This window comes from Amblyomma mixtum, chromosome 3 (assembly GCF_055824585.1).
Source record: "Amblyomma mixtum isolate Tamu chromosome 3, ASM5582458v1, whole genome shotgun sequence".
Lineage (NCBI taxonomy): Eukaryota > Metazoa > Arthropoda > Arachnida > Ixodida > Ixodidae > Amblyomma > Amblyomma mixtum.
In genome coordinates this window covers 340,111,682-340,124,997 of record NC_143014.1, presented here as the reverse complement: position 1 = coordinate 340,124,997, position 13,316 = coordinate 340,111,682, and the positions used below count along the sequence as shown (strand labels likewise).

The window sequence follows — 13,316 nt, the reverse complement described above, 5'->3', positions numbered from 1 at the left end:
AGGTGCACTGGGATCATGTCGCTACCACTTGGAAGCTTGACAACAGCACCGTCACCCTAACATTTGCGCCGAAATTAACACGGTCGCACGTATACCCGAAATTGCTTGAAAATATGCGGGTGAATTTGGCATTTCAGATATTCAGCACTCAAGTACTGCATGCGATGAGATTCTACAAGGAGAACATTGAGGACAAGTACCCCAATCTGGAACCAGTGAGGGTTTTTATTGCCATGATGGCGCAGCTCATTGAGCCAATGAGTTCCAGATTTCCCGCAAAGGCATTAAGGTATTTGCAGCGTGGTCATTTTTCTTTATCATCTGTAGTAAGCAAATAAAATTAAATGCATAAATTTGTACTGTTTCAGACCAGCCAGTGCTAAAGAAGCTGCACTAGATCCAATTCTAGAGTTCCTTGACAAATGGGAAGCCCATGCAAAGGGTCTCAGCTTTCTAAGCAGAAGTACATCGGTATGTTTGCGCGTTACAGTGCATTCAACGAAGGCGCTCCTCCGTTACCTAACTGAAAACGTTGGGTTCAGGTACCTTATGACATCGCACCTGAGCCAGGACGTCCTCGAACGGTCGTTGGGGATATTACGGCAGGCCAGCGGTGCGATTGATCACCCAACCGCCGCACAATTTCTCGTTATTATCAGCTATCAGCTTATCTGTAAAATGAATGTTGTCAAATTTTTAAACACTTGTAATTTGAACATTTGCAGGTGCTTGAGTTTTTACTGCCTAGCAAGAAGTCCCACAAGTGGAAGTGTGCCAGCAGGACTTCTGGAATCTCTACTTTCTGCGGATGAGGCACTCGACGAAAATGGAAGTGAAGATAGTCAAGATGATGCGCTCCTCATGGATACTGTTGAAGTCGCAGTGCACCATGCAGACTATGCAGAGAAGAGAAGCGATGCTAGCCTCGTGTATTACATTGCGAGCTTAGAGGCCAGGAAGCGTGCCCCGTCGACAAACTGTCAAGCATGCAAGGATGCCTGCCTTGGGGCGAAGGGCTATGTCCCTGCAGACCTTCCAGCTGATGTGTGCAAAGAGTGGGACTTGGGTGGGCTTCTGTACCCATCGGCCTCACTATACGATTTGATTAATAATGTTGAATGGCGGCTAACCAACGAATTCTGCAGAATGCTTCTGCAGTAACAGTGAAAAGCAATTTTTTACAGCGCGGAAACAGGACACCATAAAGGGTACAGGAATTGCCTGCTGACAACAAAAGCAAACAGCGCCCAGGAACGTGAGGCTTACCGTCATCTCCGTGTGCGGGAGTGGACAAACATTCGCTTGAAGGGCCACCATCATCTGCCACAGCGCTGTGCTCTGATGATTCTCTAAGCCTTTTTGCAGGCGGCTTCACTCTAAGCGCGCGAGATCGTGGCTTCGGCTTGCTCAAGTACGCTGACAGGCCTTTAAATATCCGTGGAACGTCGCCGGATCTGAGTTTCAGCTTCTCGCGTTCCAGCGACGCTGCTTCTCCACTGGTCACGAACTCGTCGGTCCGAATACTATCCGTGGGGTCAAAATGCTTCTCGCAAACGCGGACATGCTTGGAGTCACAGCTAAATACACCGCTTTCCTGTCGTGGTCGTGGTATCGCCCGCTTCCATATTTCACGCTGCTCGGCGTCGCTTGGCAAACAGAACAGCGATGCCTTTTCCTGTGTACGTCTGTACCCGGAGCGGCAACCTGTCACGCAGCAAGTCTTCGGCATCGCAGGGGAACGCGTCGTTTGCGCTGTAGTTTGTGAAAATGAGGACAGAAAATACTTGCTGCCCCCCGAAGGAGTCGCATTTTGCATGTGGTCCCGCGGCTGCAGACGCTGGCTTGCTCCCGTCGTTACCCCCACGGTGCTCCTAGCACCGCCTCGCGGGAGGCGCGGTCAGCACATGAAGCTCTCCCATAGCGTTACGGACAAGTTTAATGACCGTAAAAAGTATCAAAGGACACCGATAAAACTATAGGAAGAAAAATGCTCTGTTTTATTGATCAATACGTCTTAAAGCCTTACGAACATTTACATTCGTACATACACACATACATGCATGCATATATACATATACGCATGTAGTTTGAAATTTATTTGGATTACCATGCATTGTACAATATGCCCACGAGGTATGGGAAAGAAAACTTTATTGCTTCTTGACAAAGCCAACACCTCGTTTACATTTCAGGGGCAGTCAACAGCACAGCGGAAACCATAAAAAAGGTATTTACAGCTCATGTGACTGAAAGAAATGTTGTACATATCAAGTAATGAGTGTAAGGACTACTTTTCACCCCCAAAAGTAAAAAAAAGTTAAAAATGGTAAAAGTAAAAATGAAGAAAACATATTCTTGAAGCTCGTTAAAACATGAATGAATGAAGTATAGAAAATTCTATTAGAACATACAACAAAATTATACTGTACGGATTTGATCATGAACAATTGACCGCCGTGTACAGGGTTATGGATTTGAAGTAACGGATCGGATTTTCTTTTTAAATTGAGGCACAGTGCGACTTTCTTGCGCATACGGTTTTATTCCTCCAAAAACTGGAAAGCTCTCCTGAACTAAAAGTTAAAAGCTTGACAAGGCTCAGTAGACCCAACACATTGCAATAGTTCAGGGTACAAAACTGTAGGGCGATTACAAGAGTTATGGTGTGGGATAGATGGGTGATCATGTTCGATGAAACAGCGCTAGAGACGAGGACGAAGAATGGTGGACTTTCACCCACAATGTATGAAAAGAATAAACTTGACATTTTAATGCATTCACGAGATTTGCAACGAAAAAAATACTTCAGTTTAATCAAAAAATAACATCAAAATTCTCTATGCAATTCAATAAAAACATTCCAATTAAAACCAAATAAATAAATTGAAAACAAAGAAACTATATCACACATCTTGGATTGATAAAATGTAAGTGGCTTTCGTAAATGATACCCTCACATACACTATATTCACACTATCAATAAGGTCAGAGAAATCCGCAGAATATAACCAACCCCGATATATAGTTTCCATTGATTACAAGAAAGCACTTGACTCATTCAAAACCTCACCAGTCGTGCGGGAATTGCGGAATCAGGGTGTAGGAGTCTTATGTGAAAGTACAGGAAGACCTTTATTACGACTGCACGGCTACAACAGTCATCTATAAAGTGAGAAATAAAATTTCGATAGGGAAAGGTATCAGGCAGGGAGAGACGACTTCGCCAATGCTATTCGTCGCCTTTTCCCATGAAGTGTTTCGAGACCTGGATTGGGAACAGTTGGGTATAAGAGTTCATGGAGAATGCCTTAGTAACCTGCGATTCGCTGATCACATTGCCTTGCTTAGTCACCCAGGAGATCAACTGCAAAGCATGATCAGTGAGTTAGACAGGCAGAGCAGAAGCAAAGTCATGTTCAACAGTCTCGCAAGAGTACACCAGTTCACAATTGGTAACGAGTTGCTGAAAGTGGTAAGAAAATACATATACTTAGGGCAAGTAGTGAACGCTGGTCCAGATTGAAGTAACTGAACGTAGCCGGCGGGTGGAACAAAGAATGAACGTTTATTGCTTGGTGTGACTGACTTTATAACGACACAGCAAATGTCGCATGACTGGTAATAATACGCAAGAGTGCGACACGTGCGAACCGTCCTGCTCATGCTATACATCAGCACGCGTGCTTGATAACACATCACGCGTGCTTGATAATACTACATCCTTTTCCCCTAAGCTGGAGTAAGCGAGACGATCTGGAGGCTTCCGTAGGTGAGACGAACTACGTGGTGGTTGTTGGTCTTCAGCTTGACAGCGGACTTCCCATGCCTCTGTGCCTTGATGAGCTTCTGCCTGCTCGGAGCTACGCTGAGCTTCGTCGTGGGTCCGGATTTGGCTTGCTAGGTGACGGCCCTGGGTAGAGCCGTGGCCGGAGATGGTCTACGTGGCGCCGCTGTTGTCCCTCCGGTGTTTCCAGTGTAACCATACGTGCTCCCGTCGTGGACACTACTGTCGCCGGCATCCACTTTCGACCAGGCTGAAACTGGCGCGACCATACATGCCTTCCCGGTTGAAACTGTGTCGGTGTTTTTGCTGCTCCTGGCACAGGTTCACCAGTTCCATGATTTCCTGTCACCTTGGTGTCTGTGAGTAAAGCTGACAGCGGGGTTCGGGCACCGAAGCCCAATAGCGGTTCCGCTGGCGATTTTCCTCCTTCCAACGGTATCGTTATATAACGGAATAAAAACTTGATGCACTAGTCAACATGGTTTCAGGCGTGCATTTTCCTGCAGTACGCAGCTGGTAGAGTTCGTTCATGATTTGGCATCGGCAATCGATAAGCAACAAGTTGTGGACTGCGTTTTATTGGATTTCCGCAAAGCATTTGATGTCGCGCACAGTCTTCTTCTCTCCAAATTGAAAGCGTATAACCTGGATTGTAAAGTAATTGCGTGGATTGCAGAATATCTGTCGTTACGAAAACAGGCTGTTGTTCTGAACGGTATTTCTTCACAGTATGCACCAGTTACGTCGGGAGTTCCCCAAGGCTCATTATTGGGACCACTTTTGTTTTTGCTGTATATTAATGATATTTCAGTTGGCATACAGTCTTCATTCAGGATGTTTGCCGATGATTGTGTTGTTTACAGAGTAGTAAATTCCACTTCTGATTCGCAAATCCTGCCAACTGATTTAGATACTGTAGCAGACTGGTGTTTACGTTGGTACATGTCCTTAAATATAAACAAAACTGTTCACGTCACCTTCACAAGAAAACGTGCTAATCATCCGTATAGGTATAGAATGAATGATTTTACTCTAAACATAAGCTAGTCATTTAAATATCTAGGCGTCTTCTTTACAACGGACTTACGATGGAATAAGCACATTAATTATATTGCGAATAAGGCAGCATCACGTTTGGGTTTTCTACGGCGGAATTTTAGCCATTTACCAAGTAACTTAAAAACACAGCATTATTTCAGTCATGTACGCTCCATACTTGAATATGGATGTGTTTGCTGGGACCCACACACATCTGAGTGTGTAGGAAAACTAGAGAAAATTCAGAATAGGGCTGTTAGATTTGTTCTTCGTAATTATAATCGGCAAGTTAGTATGACGGACAGCAAACGAAAACTTAACTGGCAAGAGTTGAAGGACCGTAGAAGGTACATCAGATTGAAATTTTTCCATGAGATTTATTATTCAAAAACTGGCATACACCGCGAACAATATATCCAGGCACCTCATTATATATCAAAGCGACTGGACCACTGCTTGAAGGTCAGTGGATTTTCTTGCAAGGGTGACGTCTTGCGTTATTCTTTTTTTGTTAGAACTGTTCGGGACTGGAACAGTTTGCCATCGAGCATTGTATGTATTACATCTAATGAAGCATTTTTCGATGCACTGAAATAATTGTTTTATACCTATAATGAAGTCTGTACCCCCCTGCTGTAATGCCCTGCGGGGCGATGCAGGGAACTAATAAAAAAAATGAGTCGTTCTTGCAACGTAACTGCCGGATTCTTTCGAAGCGCTTCTTGTGCGGTCTGCATGGCCCGTTCCGCCAACCCATTTGACTAAGGATGGTATGGGGCTGTTCTGATGTGTTTCACTTGGCTTTCTTGCAAGAAACTGGACATGGTGGCACTTGTAAACTATGGTCAGTTATCCAATACTAAGCAGTATGGTAGGCCAAAACGTGCGAAAATCCCTTGAAGTACCTGAACGGTGGTCGCCGCTTAGATGGTCTTCAAAGGTGTGGCCTCAATCCACTTCGTCTCGACATCAACCAACACGAAAACTTGCTAGCCATTGATGGGGCCCGCATAATCCATATGCAGCCTGCACCACGGTTTATGGCTCGCCGGCCATGGAGACGGCACTGCAGCAGCCAGCATGGGCCAGCATGGGCCAGCATTGTTGCATTGAGGGCAACCTTGAACCAGCACTTCGATGTCCCTATCTAATCCAGGATACCAAAACAACGCTCGCGCTGTGCGCTTCATGTCACTGATACCGGGGTGACTGTCGTGCAGTTCCTTTAGCATGCATCGTCGCGCCGCATCCGTCAATACTACGCTATGGCCCTAGTAAATCAGACCATGACTGGCCGCAGGTCCGCTATTTCCTTATAGGAAAGGGCCATGGAATCTAGGCCCCGCGTATACAGCACGTATTCCATGGGCTCTTGCCCTCCGCGGTCACCCAAACACGGCAATGGTAGGTGACTAAGAACGTCTGCGTTAGCATTTAGCTGTCCTGGGCGGTACTCGAGATCATAATGGCAAGCCGACAGTAGCAATGCCCACCGCTGAATTCTTCCTACGGCCATGTGCGGAATCGGCCTCTCCGGATGGAACAGTCCTGTCAGTGGCTTGTGATCCGTCACCAGAGTAAAATGCTTCGCAAACAAGTGATCCCGAAACTTGGTAACGCCGAACACCAAGGCCAACGCTTCTTTCTGCAACTGCGAATAATTCCACTCAGACGGTGTCAGTGCTCTCGGACGGAACGATATGGGGTAGTCCCTGTTGTCAATTCGGTGTGACAGCAGTGCGCCGACCGCCACTGGCGAAGCGTCGCAGTCAAGCCGCAACGGCTTTTCGGGGTCGCAGTGCACGAGAAGTTCCGCTTCTACCATAGCACGCTTGGCTGCCTGGAAGCCTTCCTCGTGGTCGGCTCTCCATCGCCATTGCGCTCCTTTAGCCAACAGCCTATAGAGTAGAACCAGCGTGGTTGCAAGGTTGGCTAAAAACTTGGCGTAATATGTCATCAATCCCAAAAACGATTTTAGCTGGCTCACAGTCTGCGGTCTTGGTGCGGCGGTGATGGCTTCCATATTCTCAGGGGGGTGTTGGCCAGTTGCATTGATCTTGTGCCCCAAGAACGAAACCTCCTTCTCGCGGAACCTGCATTTGTCACGGTTCTACTTCAGTATGTTTTCGCGCACCCGCTCGAAAACTTGCCAGAGAGTTGAGTCGTCGTTCTGTTTTTCGGCAATAATGATGTCGTCCAAGTACACCTTGACGCGAGGGAGGCTTTGCAGAACGGATTCGAGGCGGCGCGGGAACAATGCTGGAGCCGATGCGATGCCGAAAGCGAGGCGGTTGTATGCAAACAACCCTTTCTGTGTGTTCAACACTGCCATGGTTCGTGCCTCGTCGTCCAGTGGAAGTTGATTATACGCGTGTCGTAAATCCAAAGTGGTGAACACCTCGACCCCGTACAGAGATGCGAAGATGTCCTCAATTTTCGGCAACGGGTACTGTTCCAGATGTGTCGCTGGATTCACGGTTAGCTTGAAGTCGCCGGCGTTACATAATAATAATATTAATAATAATAAAAATAATAATAACCCTTCATTTGCCCCATATGACATGACGAGGGAGACCGGCAGTAAAAGCTGCCACATAGAACAGCTTGACAAAGCCGCCGGCCCCTCATACACTTCACAGCAAGGCATGGCACATCACCTAAAAAAAACTGCACAAACTCAGAAAGTGCATAGAAACAACTACACAAAAGAAACGCAAGTTTATACAAAAGAACGCATCATTCATTTTTTTAAATAATTTTAGATGAATAAACAGAGCCTGTGTCGGAAGCAAGCATAAGAGCAAAAAGGAGTGCAATGGTGGTGAGTTAGATAATGGATAAATTATGTTCTTGGTAATTTGAACAAGAATCTAGGTAAGCTATTTTGTAAAGTTTTTAGGACAAATCTTGTTTTCAAGGTTCTAACTTTTCAAAGCTCTGTGTGGCGTGTCTGGCGTGTAGCAGTATTTTCTTGTAACCTGGCTAGATGATGTAGACGTGAACCGTTATTTGCCTTTTCATTGTTAAAAGCCTTACAGAGAACATAATCCAAATATTTGGTCTCAAGGAATTTGTTGTATTTCTTGAACAAGTGATATGTATGTGAATTAAAAGGCAGATTTTGCATTACTTTCAAATATCTTTCCTGTAATTTGTGAAGCTTCTGCAATTTTCCATAGGTTGTTGTAGCCCAAGCTAAATGACAATACTTAAAGGGATACTGAAGCAAAATCTTAAATTTGAAAAAAAGAACGCTGAAAATAGATTCTCTGAATGTTATTACACCGAAATGTAGTTGTCACTTTGCATATTTTTCAGTGGATGGGTTTATTTCCGACGTTTTATTAGCGTGAGCCAAGCCGTCGTGTCCAGCGCGTGGTGAAGAGTGTGGCGTCATAACACCCTCGTCCGGCAGCCAATCCGGCACAATCCATCCCTGTCGGTCGCGGTCACTCGAAGTGTGTTGCCGTACTCCTGGAGTCCTTCGACCAGCGATACCAGCTTTACCAGCCACGTGTGCAGCACTGACGACGAGGAATACATGCATTTTCATCCGCCAAAAAAATATGTGCTTACGGCTACGAGCCGTGTGCGTCAAGCGACGACGAGCAACCGGAGAAAGCGGGTACGGCGGTCAGGCAGTCGGACCCAGCTACATGGTAAGCTTTTTCTCACGTGTACTCAACGTAGAATGGCAGGAAAGGTAAAGAACGATATGTCACGCGTTAGTAAACGGTTTCACATGCGCAGCTGAGACGGATAAACAATCATTACGACTTAATCGTTCGTCGCGCAAATACCTGATACCTTTCCCTATCGAAATTTTATTTCTCACTTTATAGATGACTGTTGTAGCCGTGCAGTCGTAATAAAGGTCTTCCTGTACTTTCACATAAGACTCCTACACCCTGATTCCGCAGCTTGAAGGTGTTCACCACTGCGTTTACGGGGCTGCGCGTTTTTGCGCGCCGAGCGGCAGAATATGCGAAATTCTGCTGCCGTTTGACAGCTCGATGTTAAAAACAGCTTGTGTCACATCCAAATTTGCCGTTAAGGGCTTTGCCGGTAGTGTTTGTCGAGATTGGCTGATGTTTTTCAGGCCCCATCGCCTTCAAATCGCTTACGCTATACGTGGACGTGCGGCCGCAGCACAGATGGAGGAAACGCTGCTTGTACAACTTTCATTAAAGCCGACGCCTGCCCATGCAAAGTGCAATTGCAAACCATTCTGTAAAGCTCAATATTGCAAAGAAGCCAGCTGAATTGTAATGTGGACATGCAGAGCGTTTTAGCGTGCAACCACAGCATGCAATCTACCGCCGAATACTCGCTCTGGGGCCGCTTACCGCGCGTTTTCATTCGGAGCAGTGCGCACGCATTTTTTTATCACTTAACATAAAGTTCATCCAGCTTGACTAATAAGTTTTTCGTCCAAAACCTGTATGCATACAAGAAGCAATTCATCTTGATAACCTGAAAATTTTTATTCGCAGCTAGCCCTTCAAATATGAACTACAGCTCTTTCAACTCCACAGGTGCCGCTGTGGCCACCACTGCAAGGATATGCTACAGAAAGGGAACGAGTCTTTTGCAAAGAGCAACAAGATGTGCAAAAAGCGGCCGAGAATGATATGTGCATCACCAAGCACCTACACTTTGAATTGTATGGCTTGAACGAACACATACTGAAATTGGAGTACATAAAGCTGATGCATTACTGCCCATACAAACTCGGCAAAGGAACCTGAATGAGTAAGTACTGCGAAATGACCAGTTTTGGCCAGATGTAGCATGCTGTAACCCTCAAGTCAACTTACCGGTGTTTCCACTTGTTCTTATTGGTGCATTTGATGTGATGAAGTGAAACACGAGCATTTTAGTTTGTTTTTATTTTATTTCAGCCAACACAGGTATACTGCCTACAGGCAGTTCGCTTGGTAGATTTACTGACGGCTTGGCGAGGGAAACAGAGTTGTTCTCCCAAGCTGCGTTGTCCACAAGATTCGGGAAGAATTTCCAGCAGCAAGTGGCTCTTACCCCCGATATTTGGACTCGTGACGGCTGCCTTTCCATAGGGATAAAGAGCCAGAATACTGCAACAGTGAAGCACCTTTCAATTCCCCGTGACCTGCATAGTAGAAATAAGGCAATACCAGAAAACACAAAGACCCTCATCGACCGGCATAACAGGAAGAAACACCAGCCTCGAGTCATTTAGGCGCTAAAGCGCATTTTGTACTCTCTTACAAGGGCTTCCTTGTCGCCAGGGTCAAAATTGCTGGATAGTGTAGGTGGCACCTCCACTCTTGAGTGCAGTGCTGCTTCCCTGTAGGAGCCAGCACTTTGGCAAAGCTCAACTACACATTGCAGTAATTCCTTTACATAGCCTGGAACAACAAAAAACAAAAGCACATTAAGTCACGCCCTATATAAAAAATACAGGTAAATACCATATGTGCAAGCTTCCTTCACTGGTGCGACAACAGCAGCCTTCTTTGCTTTTGGATACTTGACTATCCACCTCTTGCATCCGCTTCTGGTGCTTGATTTCTGCCTTGCACTGTTTTCATTATAATGGAGTGCAGGAAGGCATGTCCTGCAAGGCAGCCATGAAAAATATGAGCACATCAGAACAGGCAACTGAAAGAGTTTATGCATGGAACATACTTTACCTTGCTACCATGCTTTCATATGCAAAATGGGTGCTCTTTGGCGCAAATTTGATTATTGTGCTGTGGTAGCACTCGACGGCAAAGTTTTGAACAATGTAGATAGCCGAGGAATGCCCTTCAATAGTTCCTTGTTCAGGATTATGGCTTTCAATTTTTGGTGTGCAGCTGAGCCTAAAGGAATGTGTTGAAAGTAACACACGAAGGAATGACAAAAATAAAGGCGAAGGAGCATACCTTCTTCTAGACATTTCTAGTTAGCCAGTGGAACATGCTGACAACTCAGATAGACGTTGTTGTCATGGTCATGAATACTGACAACATGGCGGGCAAGGGTTTACCACTTTGACAGAATGAAGTCAGGCTGTTCCTGGCTGTTCCAACATTGCACACCAGTAGAGGTGGTTGATCACGGCAGGGATCTACGATGTCATTTCGAGAAACTTTTTGAGTTTTCCAGCTGCTGTCAACTTCTTCTTGAGCACTTCACAAAAACGGAGCACCAGTTAAACACTAATAGGTAGATCTCTGAACAAAATTCGTTTGGTTTATTGGGGTTTAACGTCCCAAAGCGACTCAGGCTGTTAGAGACGCCGTAGTGAAGGGCTCCGGAAATTTCGACCACCTGGGGTTCTTTAATGTGCACTGACACCGCACAGTACACGGGCCTCTAGAATTTCGCCTTCATCGAAATTCAGCTGCCGCGGCCGGGATCGAACCGGCATCTTTCGTGTCAGCAGCCGAGCGCTGTAACCACTGAGCCACCGCGGCGGGGCTGAACAAAAATTCAATCCAAATGAACTCATTCCTGGCAACGTGCCAGCAGTCAAAGCTATGCTCTATATAGGACCTGCGTGGAAATCTGAAGACCATTCGCTTCGAATATGAAAGTGTCCTCTTGAGGCCTTCTAGTTCCATATAAGTACTGCCTTTTGTTTCATTTGACTGCAAAGAAAGCAATACGAATTCGACCATAGAGGCAGTCATCAGTATCCTGATCAGCTAAAATTGCTGAATTTTCCGCGCACATGATGTTGTTTCATACCAAACAAATGACTACCTGGACAGTCTCAACATGTAGCAACCTGTTGCTCTTTATGTCAACAAGTAAGTACGTGCCATACTTAGCACAGTGTCGAGAGGAATCGGCCCTACCATCACCGCCTACACGCAGTGAACGGCCAGCAGATTCTTGAAAGAGGGTGTTCTGTTGCTGCGTCCAAATCTGAAAACTGGAAAGTAATACTTTCTGAACTTATTTGCATTATAAATGCTTTTAAGTTACTTATATGGCCTAATCAGCAAGCCAGGTCACATACCTTAGTGACTGCCGGAATGAGAAATGCTTTCTGCACTTGAAAGTGCATTCGGTCGCTGCTGCAGGCAACACGTATACTCCTAAGTGCTCTAAAGGACTTCGAAGTATTGCATCCGGAGTAGAAAACTGCTGCAGAGAGCAACAAATTGCCTGCTGCCTATCGATTGACCATAGGTTGTGTTGCCAAGGTAGAAACATGGTGATTTATGCACATGCGTTTCACTTGAAGTAATGTGCCTTTCACCTCCTTATCAATTGCTGTGCATGGGCGAGCACACAGTGGGCAGGCCGATAGGAGGTCATCTAAGCATGACTCAAAAACGAGAAACTTCCCCTCCTCCTCAAGAGGCACATTTTGCGTCATCACTCTCATTTCTAAAACGTAACAAGTCTGTGTCAGCATTATCGAATATTTGAGGTACACCTACTACATACCCGGCGAAGCTGACATCAGTCAGGGTGAACGAGGGATCCTCATATCGATTTGCGATTTCAGTTTCTTGTATTCCTTCATCAGGTGAATCTGCGTAATGGGCAGTGGTGTTGAAGTCCGTGGCAACTCGAATCAGCTAGTCTGGACGCCACAGGGTTTCCCACTGGCATTTGCTTGTGTCCCTAAAAAGAGGCATATGCTAAAATTATAATTCAGCAATGATAGTATGACTGCGAAGATACTACACAGTAAACACATTTTAAAAGTGCACAGATAAACCATGCAAAACAAAGAATTAAAATTGTTGTTGGTATGTTTATCAGCAAAGCATAGCACAGCTACATATCAAAATGGCAATCGAAAATCAACGTATAGTCTTGTCTCTGATGTACTTATCCAACTTCGACAGACTACTAAGGTTTGAACTGAAGCATCTGCCCGAAATTGTTTGCTTGTAGTAGTGCCTCCTGATCCACTCTTGGCACGAGATTCTGGTGCAGACTGAAGATACACTGCTTCAGGGAACACTTCTTGATGCCCTTCATGCTGACTGTTTTGTTTTCTAATGGGATGTTCATCCAGAGCATTACGTTCACAACAAACTAGAAGAAAGCCGTATGGTACACAAAACTATGTAATAGACACGTTAATGCGTAAAAGTCTGCATTCTAATGAAGCGTCATTTTAGGATTATTTTTAATGACCTAATATATTTCTCTTCAGCTTGCAGCCGTAGTTACATGAATGCGACAGAGGTCGACTCCAGTCCCTTTTTGAGGGAAAAAACAGGTGTTGAGAAGAAAAGGCATGACTCATCCTCTACTCTCTTCCTCGTTATTTTTGCGCTTTCCCTCAAAAATTGGGCTGGAGTCGACTTATGTCGCATTCATGTAACAGCGTCGTTTGTTACAAGGCAGCATCGTATTCTCAATCACCCCTTTTCTTTTGCGTATTAAATGCTTCATGCGTTCATTTCTGCTAAACACCATGAGTCAACAGAATTATCTTACTAACCAAGTTCTGCTGCGATTTGCTGATATCATTTGCCACAACCCTCTGTGTTCATTAATGACT

The 13,316-nt window shown here is 45.3% G+C and overlaps 1 protein-coding gene and 2 pseudogenes across 1 annotated transcript in view; 2 read left to right on the top strand and 1 right to left on the bottom strand.

The window, feature by feature from the left end:
• Window positions 1-812, top strand: part of LOC149356120 (uncharacterized) — a 57,113-nt gene extending 56,301 nt beyond the window's left edge. Inside the window, exons 5-6 of the mRNA XM_089576259.1 lie at window positions 3-326; window positions 726-812. Of these exons, the coding sequence (XP_089432385.1) occupies window positions 3-326; window positions 726-812 (411 nt within the window). The remainder of the gene's footprint in view (window positions 1-2; window positions 327-725) is intronic.
• A 49-nt stretch (window positions 813-861) lies between these two features.
• Window positions 862-9,880, top strand: LOC149356119 (P2X purinoceptor 7-like; annotated as a pseudogene).
• Window positions 9,881-9,935: 55 nt separating this feature from the next.
• Window positions 9,936-12,787, bottom strand: LOC149356118 (uncharacterized; annotated as a pseudogene).
• Window positions 12,788-13,316: the final 529 nt, after the last annotated feature.